The sequence below is a fragment of the Camelina sativa genome, chromosome 17, assembly GCF_030686135.1.
Source record: "Camelina sativa cultivar CO46 ecotype springtype chromosome 17, ASM3068613v1".
NCBI classification, from domain to species: Eukaryota; Viridiplantae; Streptophyta; class Magnoliopsida; order Brassicales; family Brassicaceae; genus Camelina; species Camelina sativa.
Genome location: NC_141896.1, coordinates 32,154,814 through 32,176,360, shown reverse-complemented (window position 1 = coordinate 32,176,360; position 21,547 = coordinate 32,154,814). Strand labels below are relative to the sequence as shown.

At 35.0% G+C, this 21,547-nt stretch overlaps 4 protein-coding genes, 1 long non-coding RNA gene and 1 pseudogene across 7 annotated transcripts; 2 read left to right on the top strand and 4 right to left on the bottom strand.

Annotated features, from left to right (window-relative positions):
* Nucleotides 1–2,271: 2,271 nt before the first annotated feature.
* On the bottom strand, nucleotides 2,272–5,310 carry LOC104758046 (polyadenylate-binding protein RBP47C'-like). The gene is made up of 6 exons (XM_010480850.3): nucleotides 4,686–5,310; nucleotides 3,915–4,386; nucleotides 3,692–3,750; nucleotides 3,445–3,575; nucleotides 3,258–3,354; nucleotides 2,272–2,708 (listed from the first exon to the last, which is right to left on the bottom strand). The coding sequence occupies exons 1-6, from the start codon at nucleotides 5,100–5,102 to the stop codon at nucleotides 2,544–2,546; spliced, it is 1,341 nt and encodes a 446-aa protein (XP_010479152.2). The 5' UTR covers nucleotides 5,103–5,310; the 3' UTR covers nucleotides 2,272–2,543.
* A 3,896-nt stretch (nucleotides 5,311–9,206) lies between these two features.
* Nucleotides 9,207–10,490, top strand: LOC147924601 (uncharacterized). 2 transcript variants are annotated; one of them, XR_015585638.1, is made up of 4 exons: nucleotides 9,207–9,649; nucleotides 9,756–9,930; nucleotides 10,052–10,080; nucleotides 10,179–10,490. It is a non-coding gene; the product is annotated as an uncharacterized LOC147924601 (long non-coding RNA). The 2 variants fall into 2 exon arrangements; XR_015585639.1 differs by having other exon boundaries at nucleotides 9,228–9,649; nucleotides 9,756–9,966.
* Nucleotides 10,491–11,482: 992 nt separating this feature from the next.
* On the bottom strand, nucleotides 11,483–12,052 carry LOC109130160 (precursor of CEP1-like). Its single transcript, XM_019239352.2, has one exon. The coding sequence runs from the start codon at nucleotides 11,958–11,960 to the stop codon at nucleotides 11,682–11,684; it is 279 nt and encodes a 92-aa protein (XP_019094897.1). The 5' UTR covers nucleotides 11,961–12,052; the 3' UTR covers nucleotides 11,483–11,681.
* A 2,701-nt stretch (nucleotides 12,053–14,753) lies between these two features.
* LOC104758045 (putative carboxylesterase 2) lies at nucleotides 14,754–16,532 on the bottom strand. Its single transcript, XM_010480849.3, has 2 exons — nucleotides 16,042–16,532; nucleotides 14,754–15,490 (listed from the first exon to the last, which is right to left on the bottom strand). Exons 1-2 carry the CDS (start codon nucleotides 16,380–16,382, stop codon nucleotides 14,887–14,889), a joined length of 945 nt encoding a protein of 314 aa, XP_010479151.1. The 5' UTR covers nucleotides 16,383–16,532; the 3' UTR covers nucleotides 14,754–14,886.
* Nucleotides 16,533–18,112: 1,580 nt separating this feature from the next.
* LOC104758044 (succinate dehydrogenase subunit 5, mitochondrial-like) lies at nucleotides 18,113–20,028 on the top strand. Its single transcript, XM_087493571.1, has 4 exons — nucleotides 18,113–18,400; nucleotides 18,602–18,912; nucleotides 19,002–19,187; nucleotides 19,765–20,028. The coding sequence occupies exons 1-4, from the start codon at nucleotides 18,235–18,237 to the stop codon at nucleotides 19,819–19,821; spliced, it is 720 nt and encodes a 239-aa protein (XP_087349697.1). The 5' UTR covers nucleotides 18,113–18,234; the 3' UTR covers nucleotides 19,822–20,028.
* Nucleotides 19,993–20,959, bottom strand: LOC104759807 (uncharacterized; annotated as a pseudogene). Its single transcript, XR_015585637.1, has 2 exons — nucleotides 20,666–20,959; nucleotides 19,993–20,550 (listed from the first exon to the last, which is right to left on the bottom strand). The product of XR_015585637.1 is annotated as an uncharacterized LOC104759807 (transcript).
* Between the last annotated feature and the right edge of the window lie 588 nt (nucleotides 20,960–21,547).

Below are 21,547 nucleotides of genomic sequence, written 5' to 3'. Positions count from 1 at the left end.
GCATATTATTAAGAGACACGGAGCACGTATTATACGTATTATACTAAACGGAGCACGGACACGAAACATGGAGTATGAACAAGAGAAGGGAGTACGAGAGATATGGTGTATTCACTATCATGCTCACAAAGTATTATGTTCTTACCAAGCCTCTACTGGCTACTACGAGAACGAACACCACCTCAAAAGTACGTACACACTAAAAAAGAGTATAAACAAGAGATATGGGGGTACTGACCCATTGATTAATATTTGGAACCTTTTGGTCAACTATTATAAAGTTTATAAATAGATAACATTTCAATAGAAAAGGAAAAATAACTTCTGCAAAGCATGTCATCATTTGAAGTTAAAGCTAATGTTATTACTTTCTCTCTTTCATCGCTAAACAAAGCAAACACACAGAGACCAAGGAAAACCTAAATCGTTCTCGCTGTGACTCTAACGAGTTTCATTGCCTCTAGGAGAACTAGTACAGTTAAAATGTTAGTGATAACAAATCTCATACTTTTTGTGGATAAGAGAGAGACGCACCGAAGTGCTTCATGGTGGATTTTTCCACGAAGGACTATCACATTGTCTGTCCTGAGTTTGAAATGCTTTCCGACTAATGTCAGGGGTAGTCAGGCCGCGACTAATGCCAATGGTAATAAGGTGGATCGAACCTGGGTTAGTTTTTTCCACCCTTTCTCCAATTCTTCATTACCACTGAACTACAGCTGCGCCGGCTAATATGATATTTTAAGCAATTATTAATTTTTTAACATTTTTTTAAAATGCACATTATTTCCAAAATTTCTATATATCAATGATAAAATTTTAATTTCTATATAAGTATCATACGTTATTTCAACTGTCTCTCCCCTCTCTCCTCTTGAACAAAGAAATAATAGTGAAGAAATCCAAGAAATAAATATACCCGATTCTTAATGGCAATGAAGAAAGGCCAAAAATTAGCTCATTTAAGAAAATTTTAACTAGTCTTTACAAACTAAAATAGTGAATTCCGTAGCATAGTAGGACACTAGTAACATGTCTTCTAAAACATACAACTCACCATGTTTAATTGTAACAGAGGCAGTTGAACTTTGGTAAATAAACTAACTGTTGGCTTTCGCTAACTGCCATCGAAAAAAAGGATTAATACTTTCTAGAGGGTTAAAATTCAGAAAATTATCTAAGAGAAATTAGAAGAAATTCTACATTAACTTAGAAACAAAATCTTGAACCGTAAGGCTCATAGTTGTATATAAAAATAATAATATTTGTTGCATAATCCTCATTTATATATCGTTCCACCTGAAATCAAAATGTAAACCAAGAAACAAGTTAAATTTGCTTAAAATGAAACATTGTTATCACTAACAGATAGGCATACCTCAAACTCAATACTAATAAAACCATACTGAAAGGAATATCGCAAAGTGGCTTCATCAGATCCAAGTCTTACTTTATAGATGCCTCAAGTTGCAAATGCCATCAAATTTCACAACTTGTTAAACAAACGAAAAAGAGATAAGAGGAGAGAGATATCGTAGAAAAATATTGGGAGATTTAATGATTCAATGATTCAATGATTCAAATATTTAGAGAAGCTCACCTTTCTTGTATTTTGGATTCAATGATTTTTTTTTTCTTCTAAAAGTCCAAGTATTTTATATCCATAAACCCCAGTATTAGTCAAACATTATAAAGTTAATCTTGGTTTTTTGGTAATAGAATTTATAAATTCAGGTCACTAAATTTTGTATACTTATCAACTTCAAACTTTGTTGGCTGGTAATTTATTTTTCAAAAAGTTAGTTTAGCGCGTATTTGAGTTGTGATTTTAAAACAAGTACTTATTCCAGTACTTTCAACAGAATCCTTCATTGATATTCAACAAACAAAAGTATAAAACATTATAAATATCATCATGTTCACAAAGGATAGCTAGTCGACGTTGTATTAAGATTCTTCAGTGATACTAAAGAGAGTCCAAATATTGATCCACTATTCCATAGAAAGTTTTAGCTATTAAAGGACTGTACGTGGACCAAGTTGTTGGAGAATTGCTACCTTGAGACGGCCCAAAGAGGATTTAAGACGTAGTTAAAAGTCGTAAAGTATATGTAGTAAGCTCAGTAGCTCACTTGACGATCATTATTAGTGTTATAGGCCATATGGGCGATCATTATCTCCAAACACAATAACGAAACAAACCTAAGAGTTTAGATTAGTTCCACAACGTTAAACTAATGACATGTTTAGCAAAAGAAAAATAATAATCAATCGGTTCAACTCACTTCTTCTTTGATCAATAAGTTCCATAGTGAAAAACATCCGAAGAAACAAATCAAATTAATCAATCAAATCCAAGTCTCCTAAATTACTGCTATGGTTTCCACCAAAATTCATTTTTCACTAGAAAGATAAAGCCCTAAACTCAAAGAGAGACAAGAAGGCAACCATTTTTGCCTCCTTGTACCTCCTAACATCACCTAACTTGAGTGAGTTTTTGTTTGCCTACAGATAGATGATCAGAGATTAAGCTTTTAGTTTCCTCAGCTAACTTGTTGCTGATGGCCACCGTACATTGGATACCCTCCGTAAGGTGTAGCGGGATACATTCTCGGGTCAAGAGGTTGCGGTGCCATGTATCCATACCCATTGAAATACTGTCCTCCGTAGTATGGTACAACCCATTGGTTTCCATACTTATCTCTAGGCTGCAACACAACACAAAACTTGTTACAATCAGAGGCATTCAAATCTCAGGTCAGAGCATAATATAGATCACACAAGGAAAGTACTCAAGGAAGGGTGGGCGTAAAAAAAACCAAACAGAAACAAACTTATTTCCACACTTAACCATACTAATAGTCTTACAAACCAAATTGAACTGATATAAAACTTAGTGCAACCAAGCCAAATAAACAGAAATTCTTCAAAAACAATAATACATATCAAAAAGTTAAATCATGCTAAATCGATATAATATTAATTAGCATCCATGAAGTTATAACATTTTATGAAAAAACAATAGGTAAAACAGAAGTAAATAAAAAAAAGAATCAAACGTCCTAAGAAGTATTATCAATGAAGCTCATGATTCAATCAGCTCGGTTTATCTCAGACTAGTTCACATAGGGGTTCTAACACAAAATCAAACTTTCTTTAATTACTATAATAGAGAACAGTTTTGGGTTTTGTTCTATGGCCTGAACTGAGATTTGCACTTGTACCATGATTAGACACTATTATATAGTGTGATTTACCTGCTTATTGGCTGGACTACGTCCCCACGAAAGCCGAACTGTTTGCTTTCCAATTACAGTCCCATTTAGTTTCTCCAAAGCCTCCTCTGCATTTGGTCTGCAACCAAATGTTACGGTGGCAAAACAACTATAAGAAAATTACTTAATTCATGGTTACTATATAAACATCGGCATTTAATGTTGTCACCTGTTAACAAACTGAACAAACCCACATCCTTTACCAACAGGAATCTTGACAGAGACTATTTCCCCATAATCAGAGAAAGGTTGCCTTAGGTCTTCGTCAGTGACACTAGAGTCAAGTCCTCCAACAAATATCTATGTTATAAAACATGGATTAAACGGGAAAGACATAAAAGAGATTAACCTTCTCTTGTCACAATCACATGGTAAGTTTGAAAACAAGAAGATACTACAAAAGAATAAACAATTACTGTTGTGTTCAATGTCTCCCCTTCAGGACGCGCCATGGCACCATTCGGCATGTATCCACCTACCATAGCCAACAAATAGTTTTAAGTACACAACATATTGTTGCAATACAACTCGGTAACACAAGCTTTAACAATGGGCAAATCAATCACAAAGACTCAGACTTAACACAACTATCTATATAGACTAGACACAACGAACGATAGGGTATCGAAAAGACATTACCTTGTTGTTGATAACCAGTAGTCTTCCTCGGGGTAGCAGGACCGATACGCATAGCTCTACTAGAACACTTAACACCATTCATCTCAGTCATGGCTTTGGTCCTTTCATTATCATCACCAAACCTCACAAAGCCGTAGCCTTTCGATCTTCTAGTATTAGCATCAAAGACAACTTTAGCAGCTTTAACCGACGGGTACTTCTCAGAGAACGTCTCGTGCAGCAAAGTATCAGACACATCCGGAGCCAAATCCCCCACGAAGATAGAGAGATCAGGTCCATTGTTCTCCAACCGCTTCTCACCGGTGCTAAAACTAGCCCAGTTCAAACGGAAAGGCTGCTCAGTAGTTGGCATAGTCGCTCCATTAAACTTCTGCAAAACCTTATCAGCTACATCATGGGATTCAAACTCCACGAATCCATAGCCTTCTGAATGACCATTGTGCTTGTTACGGATCACCTTAACCGAAACAATCTGTATTTGTATTACCCACAGAGAAGAGTACAAAGGAAACAGAGAGAAAAACAGAGTCAGCGAGTTACGTAGGTCAAATAGATAAAAAAAAAAAAAGCGAACTTTATATGATAGATGCTGAAAAGGGTAAGGTCAAAAAGCATTAAAAGTCAACGAGAACAGAATCAAGAAACTGTTAATGCACAATCTAAGACGCTAATCAAGAGATACATAAATGTTTGTGTAATAATGTTAGAGAGATAATGAGATAATGATAGAGATAGATAGATAGAGAGAGAGAGAGAGAGAGAGAAGCAAACCTCGCCGGCGGATCCAAAAGAAGAATTAAGATAAGACTCATCCATCCAATGATACAAATCACCAACCCAAACGGTTTTGTTCTCACCGTTAGAAGCGTTCTGATGCTTATTGTTATTACCACCACGAGAGAGATGGGGGTGGTGCTGATTCGGATATTGATGATAAGGTGAGTACGGCGGCGGTGGAGGCGGCGGCGCGTACATCATATGGTGAGGCAGTACAACCGCTGGTGGATATCTCATAGCCATATACTGTGGCGGCGGTGGCGGTGGCGTCGGCGTCAGAGATGCTTTTGGTTGGTTCTCCTCTTCTTCAACCGGTGGCTGCGGCTGTGGTGGCTGTGGAGGAGCAGGTTGATTGGTGTCGACCAAAGGCTGAGAATCCGAGGATTCAGATTCAATCTTGACGTCTGCCATGATGAATTTGCGGCGCTATGGGTAAGGTGTGATGTGATGTGATATTTAGATTAGGGTTAGATTCGGACGAAACAGAAAGTTTGGAAGTTGTGTTTCAGAGTTCTATTAATGGCAAAGTTTAGGGTCCAAATTAGGGGTTTTTTTTTTATTATCCGGTTAAAGTGGGGAATTGGCAAAAAAAGAAAAAGAAAATACACAAATACGGGTCGGGTTTATGGGTTTTGTATTGTGTGTAGTGTGTACTAGGTTTTTTACGGTTTCTGTTTCTGACCTAGTTTTGTGAAAACCGTTGGATTGTACGGATAGAGATAGATCTTAACCGTTGGTTGCTTTTGTTTTTGCTATCTATGTGTTTGTGTTTTTTTAGATTCGCTCGCATGATGCACTTTCCCCTTTTTCTTATTTTTATTATTATTATTTTTTTGGTATATAGTATGCTTTATTATTTTTCTTAGTACTCTTTTTTAGCTTTACTTTACAGTTTTTAGATTGCTTTCTAAATAACACCAAAATTTATGAACACTGTGAAACAAAACATCAATATAAAGATTGTTGCAAAACTAACATTTGGTAAATGTAATATCAAAAGGGGTATTGTTAGTATGTATATGAAGAAATAATCAAAATTAAAGAAATGTATTTGGATTTAGTAGTAGTTTAGCTCTTAATAAATAGTAGGAAAGGAGAGAATAGTACTCCGTCCGTTTCAAAATATAAGATGTTTTGGAGAATTTTTTTGTTTCATAATATATGATGTTTTCAAGTTTCTATGTAATTTTTAGATTAGTTTATTATTTTATATTATGCAGTATTGTTTCTGATTGGTTAAACTTGTTAAATGTAAAAAAATTTTAATGTGCGTGTTTTAGTTAAAACATCCTATATTTTGAAATGGGAGGAGTAGTAATTTAGCACTATAGGTGTGCCGAGGGGAGGAAGGTTTTAGGCATTAACACTTGGAGGGTCTTTTGATCTCAGTATCAAGTGGGGGTCGATGTGTCTTATGAATGTATCTCTTGGTTTTAATTTTTCTTTACATTGTACGCTTCTCAAAGTTTTCGAATCTATCAGATGACAAAAAAAAATAGTAGTAAAGGAAAAAAAAAAGTAAATGGAAAACAATTATTCTGTGCGATATATGTAGCTTAATTAGCATATTAATTAATTCAAAAAAATCAAAAATATAATGAAATTAATTATTATGTGCGATGTTAATAACCAAAAATATCTCCAAATGTCATGAATTTGAATATGGACTATGGAAAATAGACTACTATAATTTTTTGTCATCTCTAGCTCTAAAGTATATTGGTTACAAAAAAAAATTTTAAACCTATTAACCATTCTTAAGTATCACTTTATCAGTTTGTATTTCGCTTTGTTTTTCTATTTTATGATTTTGTGATAGTTTCTATATATATTATTTTTATGTATATCATGAGTATTCAATGATAGTTAACTATCCATGAATAGAAATGAGATCAACTGATTGTAAACGAAAAACTGGATAATCTTGTTTTTGACATTTGAGGTTTTAGTGAAAATTTCCGCAAGTATCCGGAACCATTTTTAAATCATCAACTATACATTTATAGTGATTTAAACTCCCTCTTTCAAACGCTTCTGTCGCGTCCACAAGATACTAACTATACACTCTTGGTTACTCTTTTTTTTTTGTCATCTGGAATTTTATTAATGAACTAGTTTTGGTACCATAGTGAAATACAAAGCTCAAAAGAGGGAGACCTTAAGCTGGCGGATGACATAAATGTCCCCGGAGTCAAAGCCAGCAGAAAAAGAGAATTCCCCGGAGTCTAAACCTTATGCAAGAGAAGTAAACTTAAAACAAAGCCAAAAAACTCAAACCTAAAACGAAAGAGGACGAACCCGTAAACTAAAAGCATAGACAACTAGACTTAAACCTTACAACACACTAGTCTCAAGATGCAAAAAAACCTCTTCTCTGTAGCACATGCAAAAGAGATTTATCAAGGGTGCCCACACTACAAGAAAACATAGATTTTCCGACTACAAAAACAGTCACTAAACAGTCGCAAACTACTTAGTTACGACTGATTGGCGACTGAAATATGTAGTCGCTAAACAGTGCGTCGCTAAAATAATCAGTCGCCAAACAGTCGAGACGGAGCTACTAATTGGCGACTGATAATTGTGGTCGTTCTTCCCTCGCCAAAGTTGCGACTGAATTTGCAACGCTTTAGCGACTGATCTGGTTACTCATTTGCGACTGTTTTGGTTACTGTTTTGTAGTCCTGGGCATTCGGTTATTTCGGGTTATTCGGTTCGGGTTATTCGGTTTTTCAAAATTTCAGTTTTCTATAAATTCTGCCGAATTGAACGGAATAAAAATTCGGTTCGGGTTATTCGATAATCAGGTTATTCGGGTCGGTTATTAGATTTAAAATCAATTCCGAAATAAACCGAATTTTTTTCTAATTCGGTTTATTCGAACCGAATTAGAACAAATTTATGATAATGGACCTTCGAAAATTACAATTACAACCCAATAAATCATGGGCCCTATACAATACACAAGCCCAAATTAGATAACAAAAAAAACAAGTCCATCAATAATTAGGGTTCATGGACTCCACGCCGCTGCTCTCTTCCAAAGCCCCGGATCTGCGATGGTAGCATTGATGATGGCATCCGATAGTAAGATGTCCCTGTGAAGAAGTATGCCCTGTCGAGATCACCAACAATAATCAAAACAAACAACATGCAATCCTTCATCTAAAACTGAAAAATAGGAATTCAACAACAAACAAAAAATGAAAATCGAGTAGATCTGAGGACTTACCAACCGTGAGTTTGGTGATAAGTTTGGTGATGAGGAAACTACTAACAGAGAATCCAGCGATAAACCATCAAGAAACTTCGAATCTTAACCACAGATTTGTAGTCGGAGGGAATGGATTTTTTATGACTATGGAACATAGAAGGAGGAGAAAGAAAAAAAGAGATTAGAATGAGAAAATAGTAGGAGAAGAAAAAAAAAAGAGATTAGAACATAGAAGGAGGAGATAGTAGAATGAGAAAAGCTTAGAACTAGGGTTTTTTCATTTTATATGGTGCGCCTATTAACTAATAAGAAATGGGTTTTCGTGTTTTGTTACGGCCCAAATTTTGTTAAGGCCCAAATTAATTAAAGCAGTCGCTAAATAGTAGCTTTTTAGTTGCAATTTTTAGCGACTGTCAAACTGGTCTCCAAATTAGTCGTAAATTGGCGACTACACTGCGACATTATGCATCAGTCTCGAATTAGCGTCTACTAGGCGACTGTTTTATTTTAGTATCCATTCAGTAACAAAACAATCGCAATTCAGTTGCCAAATTTAGCGACTGTGTTTTTAGTCGCAACTTGCAGTCGGCAATTTCATGTTTTCTTGTAGTGCCATGGCCATCCCAAAGATAACAACAACCTCCTCCTATCACTATGAGAGCTGATCTCTCAAAACCAGAACCTAAATCTTCATAACTCGGCAAGTGAAGATACGAACTCACTTCCGGATGCGACGTCGATGACTGCAGCATCCTTTCACGTCTAGGTAGAAGACTTCAAAAAGTGATCAGATCTAACCAGATCTGCAAAGCAGAGACAAGGAGAGAAGCCTAACCTCTCAAATAAACTGAACTCAAAAGAGAACAAATAATTTTCGAGACAGCTATCATCCACAACGAGCAACAAACATGAGAAGAAACCAACTGCAAACTTAGAAGACTAGCATAACTTCCATCAACACTAAGCCCATGCTTAGAAAGGGAACGAACCATTTGGGAAAACAAAGGCTGGGAGAGTAGACCAAGGGTGAGAGGAAAGGCAAAGGCTGGGTGGGTAACGTAATCACAGCCAAACACTACAAGAATATTGAGTTTTAATAGCACTTTAGTATAGCGGTTTATGTGTTTATGCTATGATTGACTTATGTCTAGATTTTTCATAGCGTTTCTAAAGTGATAAACGCTATAAATAATAAAAATTTATAGCCCGCCTAAGTTTTAGTGAAATTGTATCTAAAACTTTAAAATGTCCGCCCAAGTTAAAGAAAAAAAAAAAGTTCAGAAAAATATTTTAACCTAAAAACTAAAACGACACACACAAATACACAATCTCATGTTCTTCCTTCAACACACAGTCTATGAGAAACACCACAACACAAACCCTCTCAAGTCCAGCTCTCTCTCTATCTTCCCATTAATTCTTGTTCTCTTCCCCGGCACAACAATCTTGCTTCAGATCTTCGAATTTTGTTGCCATAGTCATGATGCAAACACTCCTGCAAATCTCAGATCCGGCGTCGTTTACTCGGATTCACACACTCCAACGATCTCACCATCTGAATCTCCTTCGTCTCCAATTCCTCAGATCCTCCTCCTCTTCAAAAAATCTCCTCTCCATGGCCTCGAGATCCAACAAAACCCTAAATTATGCGTTCTAGATCCGCACTACTTCAATCATTCCGTAGATCTATCTCCTTCTCAAATACACGATTCAACCAATCTTACCAGGTCACTTCTCCAAACAAGTACTCCGTCCTTCTTCGCGAATTTCTTCTCCAATTTTTTTTCTCGATTGGTTTGATTTTGTGACTGAATTTTCAAGTATTAAGGTGAGTTCTGTTTCTGGGTTAGCTGATTTTGTAGGTTTATTATAAGATCTGTGCAAGAAGGGTTTCTCAGCTGGTCTCGTTTGAGAGAATAACAAGACGAGAGGAAGAACAAAACAAGGGTTTCGTCGAAGAACAATTAACAGCTAAGGGTTTTGTCTCTGATTTCATCTTGTTGACCAGTGAAGAATATCAAGTTAGTAAAGAAAATTTGCTTGGATTAAAGAAAAACAATTGTGAGTTTCAGTTTCTTCATATTAGTCCAAATGCACCCACCAAGTGTTTGCTTTTATTCCTCACTAACAATTTCCTTGTTCAAAGGGAGGCTGAGAATTGTTGTTGCTTGCAAGGTAAAATCTCTAGATCTATTTGATTTTATTGATTCTGTTTTCATTGAGTGTTATTTCATTATGTAGATGTCACATTTACAGATCGAGTCTTTTAGTAGTTATCTTTCGGAGTTAGGAATGTTGTGTAAGGAGGTTCATGAGGAAGTGAATCAAGCGAGAACAAGACAAACTGAGTTGAAGCAGACTCGAGATATGACAACATAAACTCAAACAATCTTCAGAAGCTGCTCGAGCTCAACAACAAACTAGAAGGAGCTAAAAATGTTTATGATTTTTCTCATTTCCATAGTTTTCAATTTCCTTCACGTCATTAGAGTCAATTGCTATAAGTTAAGTTCGACATCTATACAAAAATTATTGTACTTGTAAATTTTTAGAATTAATAATATTTATTATTTTTTCCTTATAAATTAAATTTGGGGTTTTGGAATTTAAAATTAGGTACTGGAATAAAAATAAAAAATTGCATATTACAAATGAAAAAATTACATTTATAAAAAGTAATAACAAAATAAATAAACTATTATAGAATATTTAATTGCAGACGAATAAATGCTATAGTATAACTACAATACGATAGCAGAATAAAAAAACGTCATCTAAAGTGTCTGACCTATAATGACGGGCGCAAATATATCATTTGTTAAAACGCTATGATATTGATAGATAGCGTTATTCAGATGCTATCAAAGCTCAATATTCTTGTAGTGAAACAAAATTGACGGCTTCAAGACGATGAGATGAACATGAACGGTAACCACACAAGGGAAGGATCAAGCAGAGAAGAACCATTAGTCTTCGAGTCGCACCGTGGATCTACCAGATCCGGAAATTACTAACATCTTCTCTGCAACCACAAAACCCAACAGAATTACCGCTCCAACCGCATCCACAGACACCACAATCAAAACTCCAAACAAACCAACAGATTCCCCAATCGAAGGCCAAGATTTTGCTTAAACTAAACAAAAAACCCTAACATGAAACAAACTAAGCGAACTAATCCAGCCACAACGAAGATCATCACAGGCAGTCAAAAGGATCGAGAACCATAAAAAGAAGAAAAAGCAGAACCCAACCACAAACCACATCGAAAACCAAGCCACTCTTTACCCATGGTGCCCCTAAAGCAGAGACAAAACTACTCAGAGAGCTCCAAATCCGGCTTCACCGCACCACCCAAGAGGATGAGCGGCGATTTAAAGACACTCTTGGTTACTCTTTTAGGCCCCTCTTTTTTTCTTATACTTTACCATTTCTTTTATGTTTTCTCTTTTCATTTCTAGCCTTACAACTAACAACTTTACTAAGCGCAATCCATTTATATATGTATTTATTGAAAACGATTTTATTATTCATTATAGAATCTTACAATACGTCACAGGGGAACAAACCCACGACTAATACATAGTGATCATACTATATCATAGTACTGTCAAAAAGATTGAAATGCCAAACTGATTTCAAAACATCCCAAAGACATACATACATGATACATATATATATTTATTATAAAATTAGAAGAAAAGTCTAACGATAGTTCATTAATAAGTATATATTATGATATAGACTTTGATGTATGGTATGATCAACAGATCAAATCAGTGTCGCCCGTGAGAGTGTCCTACGCCAGGGCTGTTACCGGGACTTGTAGGCCTAAAGTCAGTGGGGTGGAAGATGACCGCCTTTCCAAGGACACTACGTCGTGTATATGTGACCACAATGGTGGGATTCCTAGCCTCAGGTTTCTTCTTATAGATTCGTTCAATCTCTAACGAAGTAGTTTGCAAATGTCTCTCTTCTGTATTCTGAATTCCATGCACAACAACCAAAGCAAGGAAAAATGTAAATGTAGAAACTGACTTATTCGACATTCCCATGTGTCCGGGCCGGGACAAAATTGAGATTGTAAGAGAATATGCAAAAAAAAATAGAAATAATAACAAAAAAACAAAATATATATATATATGTTAGATAGGAGAACAGAAGATAGAAACAAGAAGCATGAAATATTCGGTATTTATAAAGAAGTAGATTGCATTCATTAGCATTGTCTTAAATGAAACTTTAAATGTGGGGAAATTTTACTTCAAAAGAGAAATGATGATGTTTTATGATGTCTGAGTATATAATGTAATCCAGGTGATTCATACTTCCATATGTTTCCAACTTTGCATGTCTGCTTTGTCTTGTATACATGGGCACATGGCCCATGCATTTACACGCTCAGTTTGTTTCGTATCTATTTAGCTCATATTTTTCACGATCAATGTGGGCAAAGATCCTTCGGATCATCGTCATAAGAAAGTTGTTAGGGTTAAGAGGCGTATTGGTGCCAAGAGAGAGTGGCACTAGAGGGGGAAAAAGGAGAGAAGATTCTACCAAAAATTGAGTAGGCATGACATGGGCATTCGGTTCAGGTTTTCAGGTTTCAGATTTTCCATTTTGAAAAATATACCCCAAATAGAGCCAGAATTTATTTCTGTTTGGTTGAGTTTGCTAGTTTTGTATAAAAAAATACATGAAATTAAAATTAATTATATATATATATATTAATTAGTATTATAGATATTGAATAATTTAAAGCTTTTAAGAAATTTAGTTAAACATCAAAATTTAACGAATATCGAGTCGTTTGGCTAAATTGGTCGCACAAATTAAATCCGGTTCAATTCAGTTTGAGCTCGGATAATCTTATGCAGAAATTTCTATATATACCATTTGGTTAAATATATAAAATTTTGTTTGGTTAGGTTTTTATGGTGATTCATATGTTATTTTACGAAACTGGCTTCATTATTCTATCATTTTTTCTCATAGTATTTAACTACATTCAAAATCATACTTATTTTTCATTATTAATCTATCATTTTCATTAAGATATTTAGGGGAAAGCACCGATTAAAGAGAATGATGGAATAGAAAAAGGGGTTGTTGATATTAAACAAGAAAGAAACATGAGAGTAGAAATGAATATCAGACTTTCAAATCAAGCGGAACAGGAGTTTTCATGCGTGAGATGGATCACCTTCCACTATGGCTTGTCCCCGAAAGTACTATACATGCTAGGTTCTCTAGCCTATGGCCTATGCTTAGCTTTTTATAATTACATATGATCTTGTTATCTATCGTATTCAACTATGAAATTATACAAACCGACTTTGCTTTATCAAGTTTTTGTTTTCTTTTTCATGGTAGATAGAACATTAAAACGTCCACATTAGTTCTACCATCCATCAAAGCCGGGAATATAGTGAACTACTGGGAGCCACAAAATTGTTGGCCAACTTGATTTTTTTCCACCACTGCCCTGTTCTTTACAAGAGTTCAGACTTCATATTCCTTCTTTGTAAAATTTAATGTCTAAAGGGATAGGCTTATCGGTCAAGACGATAAAAAGAAAACACTATGTAGTTTTATAATTGGTAAAGAATACATTGTACATAATGAGATAAGAGTATACATTGTATTCTTATCACTGGGTAAAAGTTAGATTTCATTTAGTTCATCATGTAAATGTAAGTAGATACATGGTAAACCTCTAAAGGTGCATTTGAAAGTTGTAGAAACCAATACGATGTAGTAATAGTTCGAAAAATATAACCCTTGTCTATCGTAACTAAGATAATTGTGTCATAAGAGGCGACCTCAAGACCCAGAGATCTTTGATAATGAAAACGAAGAGAAAAAGACAAGAGAACCCAAAAATCATATGGGAAGTTGGACAAATTTTTTTGTTAAAAAGAAAAAAAAAGTCTAATGTGGTGGTTGAACCTTAGCGGAATCATTTTTTCTATAAGTTAAGAAACAATAATAGGTCTGATTGGTAACGGATCTCATTGGTAATGTACATAAAACTGTACAGAAAAGCGTAGATAAATTGTTATGAAATATTGCAAAGCTTTAAAAAAAAGTTGTACAAAAGAACAGAGTAAATTTTTTGATAATTTTTTTGGTAATGATTTTGTGATTGGTAAAAATTAAAAGCTGTACAAGTTGTATAGACTTTTTGTGTTCACCAATCGGATCCAATATTAGAGTGGCCATGGTTACAAGCTAGTCAAGCTGGTGCTTGCAGCCACATATTTTTTTCAAACAAACAATAATTTTTTCAAACAAACAATAGTTCTGCTAGAAACTTACTACTAATACATTTGAAAGTCCAATCAGACCCACTAATACACTTGATCTTCACCAAATAATTCAAGAAGATAAAACAGAAACACATGACAATGTCCTCGAATGACATGAGAAACAAAAGTTCAGAGGAAAGTGGTAAAAACAGCTACACCTTTAATCATACTAATATTTTTGTCAATTGTTTAGTAAAAATAAACTATTTGTGAGCAATTAAATATTATATGACGTTTTTCAGAATCAGGTAGTCCTAAAGTTATGGGGAAAAAATCAAGAAGTTTTTGGAACCATGCTAAATAGTAGAAGCTAAGCAGAACTTTTAATGAAGTAAGTAGTATTACTATTTCCTAACACTCTAGGTTACTATAAATTCTTATTTTGTCTTGTGTCCTTGCCGCGAAAATGAAGCAAAGGTTGTGTATCAATCCAAGAACTTATGAACAACATACAAACTAGAAAGAGAACCTCTCTTTAAACCACATATAAAATGTTCAAAATATACAAATTTGGGGAAAAAAAAAACAATAACAACAGCATTAACAAAGATGTAAAACATTATATTTATTATCATACAAACATTTTTTATTATTATTATTTGTTTTTGGTCACAAATATAAATACATTTAAAACCCCATAAAATTTGGCAAAATAAATCCAAAACTAACAAAATCAAACTAAGACTTGGTTAATAAAGAGAGCCAAGCGTCGCGTCATCTCCACAGCTTCATCACAATCAGGCTCGAAAATATGAAAAACATGATCTTTCCCTTTCGTCTCCATCATCTCAACCTTACCTATCCACTCACCCTTCACCAATCTTTCATAATACAACTTCCCTCTCTCTTTCAATATATCTTTCTCTGCCACAGCAATCATCACTCTCTCACACCCTAACCCTTCAAGATCCGGTGACCCATCCGTAAACGGATTTATCCACGGGTCATCGGATCCTTTCTCGGATGGACACACAAACTCCCACCATCCATCCACCATTTGTTTCCTCGCTTTGTCTTTGATCTCTGATCCAATAGGTTGTGTTCCCCAAAAATACGGATGGATCATTCCAATGCCTTTGATTTTAACGGTCTGATCGGATTGTTTGGCACGGAATGCAAGGTGGTGCGAGATATTAGCTCCCGCGCTGTCTCCGACTAGGAATAAACGGTCCAAGTCAGCGTAGTCGTTGATCCACGGCTCGTTTACCGTTAGGATTGTCTCTAACGCGGTCCATGAGTCCTCGTACGCTGTAGGAAGTGGATGTTCTGGTGCTAGTCTGTCCAAATTAATTAAAAAAAAAAAAGATAACTAAAACAATTGATGAAGTCATTGTGAGTTACAAAATTTGTATTTTGAAATTGTCTTCACCGTTAGAGATTATACAGAGAAGTATGAACTTTAAAGGTTTTGAAATTGGCATATTCAAAATGATCTGAAAATGTGTAGAAATTGAACCAAAATTCACTAGAAAAGTTTGAGCAAATTGAATAAAATGACCACATTTTACCGAAATTATCAAAATTAACCGAACAACCCAAAATTACTACATAAATAACTGAATCATCCTAAATTCTAATCCAAATCGAATGTTTATTTTATGAATTCAGTATTCGTTAACCAAAGTCCAAACCGAACCAAATTTTGACTATAATGAACAAACCGAAGCGTACTTATTTCGGTTTACGGATTATTTTTATTTGGAAATTATCCACATGCAACAGAATAAACCGATAGTTTAACAAACCGAACCAAATCACTAAACTCCCGGTTTTTATTTCAACATCAATCCCGACCGAACCGTAAAATATTAAATGACAGATTCGTTACCTGTAACTGACAGAGACGGCGATGACGTTAGCCTGAGCGACGAGTTTGTTAACAGTGGTATGGTAACAAGGAAACGAAGCGGAGGCGATGAGAAACGCACCGCCATGGAAATAAAGCACGAGAGGAAGCTTCTGACCGGGTTGAACCGATTCGGGTCGATAGATTCTAGCGGATAAACCGGTTTTGGGATCGATGATGATATCTTTAGACAATACACCAGTTTCTTGATCTAAACCAGGAGGACAAACTTCGGTTCCAGCTAGTCTCTCTATCTTACCATCGCTATGGACGACTAACCATGGAAGTAGCTCCAACGGGACTTGGTTCTTCTTAGATTCCATGGAAATGAAAAAGAGAGTTCAGCTTTGGTGTATCTGTTTGGTAGACAAATAAAAATGGGGAGAGATAGATAGGGAGAGGGAGCCAATATAAGACTTTTTGATTAAAAATTAATTTTAGAAATAATGATAGGCTGTAATTTAAAAGAAATCATTGAATTTTAATTTAATTAGGTGACTTAAAGTGATCAACGTGTTTGTTCATTTTGACTAAAAATTGAATGATGCCACCAACGAACTAAAAGGTAATATAATATTCAGTCTAATTGGTGACGTACCAGATCAGGAATTAGCGATAAGAAAATACAATTCATTGATTGAAGTTGGAACTTCTAGGGCATTATTATTAGTTCACCACTGCAAATAAATATCCTTTTTCTTTAACAATTTTAGATAATTTTTTTGTGTGATACTTAAAACATCAATTTGAGAGATAGATTGATAACGATTTTTTTCTTTTTATTGTAGAGATTTTGATTTTAAAATTTTAGCCTATGAAAATTTAACTACAGAAATTTTAATTATTAAAACATAATTGGTACAAACAACTTTTAAGTCGTATAATTATTTTTAAGTGATTTTTCAAAAATAGAGTGTAACTATGTTTTAAAAAATATATTGATTAATTGTAAACAACTAGTCAATATAAAATTTTGCTAACAAACAAAATATGCATTTGAACAATAAATTAAAAACAGTATAATACAATTAGTCAATATGAAATTTCGCTAACAATACCATTTTCTGTTTTTTGGGGATTGATTCTTGATCGATTATTATGAAAAATAATAATAGTGTTTTTAACTGTTCTGAAATTTATCTTTTATCGAGTAGTTGTATAATTTTGAGCAGTCAAAAATCCATTAAACACTAACCAATCCATTTTTTGAATGTTACTCTCTACATATTAAAGTAGTTTTTGTTTGAATAATTCTAGTTCTATAAAGTCTCTTACACCATCATTAATGATTATGTTGAAAATAAATGAATTATTAGTGAAATGAATCTTACAAGGAAGAAAAATATGTAAAAGTTATATATAAATTTGTAGAAAATTTTAAAATATAAGGACAACATTTAGATGCGTGTTTTTTAGACTTTAAAAGAAAAACAAAGAAAAAAAAAATAGCTATCAAATATTTAAAGAATATAAAAGTAGGAAAAACTTAATGAACAAATAAAAAGCTGTGAAGGCTTTAAATAGCTAGATCGGATTACAAATATAAGCAAATTATGAACGAATAATTGACCGATTTGTGATGCGACCACTGACTACACTTAGTAATTCACGAACCCGTTTCAGATAGTACCAACAATATTTTTTCAGATATACTCACCAAAATTTGGTTTCTAAAATGCCAACTAATCCCATGCCATTGTAGACCGCATTTGCATCACATTCACATTCATCTTCATATGCATCATCATAACCAGCAAAATAATTTATTCTCTGCTAACTATATGATCAGAGCTTCACACATGACACAACCTAACTTCACAACCTAACTTCAAAGAACAAGAAAAAGAAGTATATGATTTAGGAGAGAGTATTTAATTAAGGAATGTAAAAGAACTTGAATGAATTGAAATACATCTTTATAAATGTAGTGTTATTCAATTTGAATTATTGTATTTTATGGACACACGTTACTGAAAATGGAAAGAAGGTTGTCGAAAAAAAAAAAGGAGGTTTAATCTAAATGGGCTATAATGGGCCAAAATATTTAATCTCTAAGATTTATGAGCCCAACATCTACTACAGTCCAAATCGTTGTCACCATCATCGTAATGTTCAAAAAAGCTTTCGCATCAGATAGAGAAAAACTGCAAACATCAACTTCTGATTAAATCGACGATGGTGCTTCTGAGATCCCTCTGCCGAACCGCTGCGGCGGCCACCGTCGCTACTTTCCGATCTTCGAGATCAGCCGCCACTAATCAGCTATCTCGCAATCGTTTCCTCGCCACGAGAGGATTCTTCGCCGTTTCTTCTTCATCTCCTTCCAATCGAACTCCTTTTGGTTAGTGATTACAAATCGTTTTCTCTATTGGATCCATACTGTGGTTCTGTGTTCTTCCAATTGAGGATTAGGACTGTTAGATTTATCATCTGAACTTATCATTTGATTCTCCTCTTGAGACTGATTTGGCAACGAAGACTTTGAGGTCTGTTCGGGTGTGCATTTTATATAATTGACATGGTTGATGGTGAAAATTTGCAGATTTGAGGTATCCTCAAGCAATTGGTATTGGACAGGTGCGGAGATTTAGCGAAGATGTATCTCACATGCCTGAGATGAAAGACTCTGATGTTTTGAATGCATTCAAAGACTTGATGGCTGCAGATTGGGCTGAGCTTCCTACTGCTGTTGTTGAAGATGCCAAAAGCGCGATATCGAAAAGCACAGATGACGAGGCAGGGCAAGAGGCTTTGAAAAACGTGTTCCGAGCAGCTGAAGCTGTTGAGGAATTCGGTGGGATTCTCACTTCCATAAAGATGGAAATCGATGATAGCATTGGAATGAGTGGAGAAGTTTGTGTTTGTTTGTTTGCCTCACTCTCAAACGTTTCATTTTTCTGGCTGTTTGATGTTTACTTGGTTTTTGTATTTTGTGTGTGCAGGGTGTGAGGCCTTTACCAAATGATATAACTGATGCGCTGCGTACTGCTTATCAGAGGTATGCTGATTACCTAGAGTCCTTTGAACCTGAAGAAGTTTACTTGAAGAAGAAGGTTGAGATGGAGTTGGGGACAAAGATGATCCACTTGAAGATGAGATGCAGCGGGCTTGGTTCTGAATGGGGAAAGGTAATAAAATTACATCCTTTTACTTGATTTTAGCCTTTAGGAGCCTAGAATCTTGAAACTTCTTCTCATGTGGTGATATAACTTGTGATATGCATATTTGACAGCAAGATAGTAAGCTAGAATAGCCTGATTGAAACATGACTTTGCATAATTATCGACAAGTTCAACTTGTCCTGCACATTCTCACTATACTATATGTGATTTATTCTATCTTTTTCTCAACCTTCATGCATCATCCAGGTTAGGATGGAGAAAGGTAATGTAATTATATTATTTCACTTGATTATAGGAATCTATACTCGCAGAAATTGTTCACTGTTGATATTAAGTTGCAATGTGCACCTATGACAGCAACATATAAGCTAAGCGAGAACAGCCTGATTCAAGTATGAGTAGTGTAATCGACAATTTCAACTTGTCTTCCCCATTCTCACTTGTTCTATTTGTGATCATTTCCTTACTTTCTTTGTCAACCTTCATGCATCCTCTAGGCTTGTTGGAAATTCATGATTTGAATTATGTATGGCATTTTCAGGCACCATATTAAGGCTAAGCATTGATTTTGTTTCTTCTGTAGGTCACTGTTCTTGGAACTTCAGGACTCTCCGGGTCTTACGTGGAGCAAAGGGCATAAAACTGAAAGAGAAGATCTTAAATGCGAGCAAAACTTGTCATGTTGTTATTGACTTATTGCGTTATTGTGTCTTAGCACATAATAAAGGTCAATCTGACCAAAAGACATATAAGGTGAGTTTGTTCATTGTTTCCCCAAAACGAAGCTTTCAAATTTAGAGCTTAACACCAATTGAAAAATAAACTCACAGCTCCAACTATTTTAACAGGCCCTTGTGTTCGTTCTTTTCTTACTGTTTCTTTACATGAGAGATTTTTTGTTTTTAATGATTCAACATTTAGAGCTGGTTTTTCTCAAACGAATGGAATTGGAGTAACTCTTGTTGGCTTCCTCCAAGACCATGACTCGGCAGGTGACTTTGGAAGAGGCGGAAGCATTGCAGCTTTACGTCCCAAACCAAATGGCCATCCTTGGCAGTGACATAACTCTTGAATAACTGATCCTTTCCTAATCTCATTTACGTAATGCATCTTCCATTGTTTCTCCAGCTCTAAACCTTTTAAGCTTGAATTTTTCGAGAACTCAGTTTTCGCCGTCATATATCCTTCTATGCTCAAATCACTCGTACAACATTCTGAAAAAACTGCTTCTCACCGAACAAAACTCGTTACCCTCTTCCTTTTCGATGTCACATTCCTTTGCCGGTTGGTAAGTTAGTCTTTCCATTCCTATCCTTGACTTCTTCCTTAGCTTCTCCATTGCCCGACTTCTAATCTCGAAAACAACAACCTGAAAGAAAACACAGTCACAAAAAGAAAGGTTTTGTAACTCTTGTCGTTGAAGAAGAATGATAGAAGAAAGCAAAATGAAACCGAAAGGCAAATGAATTTAGTTTTCTAGTTACTTCATGGTCGTAGTTAAAGTCTCCGATAGGCTTGTTATCATCATCCTCTTCGTGATCCGAAAGTGTTACTTTCCTACCTTTGCATCTGTAACAATAAGTGAAGGCATCTCTAACACCTGTGGCCGCGTCATCGGTGCAGAACACCATCCTCAGCTGTAAAAATCTTTCTCTCTCTCTCTGCTCAAATATGCTTTCGAAAGATACTCAAATGAGTGAAATTGAGTTGAAAATCTCTGAATGATTTCTTGGTTTAGGTTATATATAGACAATACTGAGCTGCACAATGACAGTTTATCTAACATCACTTGGGTTGTTTTCAGTGCACGCAACATCACTATCGTTTTAATACCTTTTTACTGTGTTCTTAGCTTATGAAGTATGAACAATTCAAGAAATATTATGACCATTGACCAAGATTAGATTCTGGAAGTACAAAATCATATCCAAATTAGACAGCAGGAGATTAAGACAAACAGGATTTAGTAAAAAGAAAACACATTTACGGATTCATCTCAATATAAAACCAAAGTGGATTATGTTGAAAAAAAAGTATCATAACTTACTTGAAGCAAAAGACATGATGGTGATAGAGAAACTAAAAGACATGGCACCAAACTAACGTTATCATGATACGCAAAGATGATCTATCTTCTTTTGTGTGTTTACATTTGTTATCTTTCTTACCCACCAAAAAAACGTATAAAATGAAGAAATCGAACCTTATCTAGAGACCTTCTTCAAGATTTTGATATTGTTTAATTGTTATATTCAATAATTATAAGAAACATACCTTAAGATCTTTGTAATCTCTATTCCTTCAAGAATTAAGATACTACATCCCCAAGAAGCTTAGTTATGTCAATGGCTTTCTTCTTCAGTGTC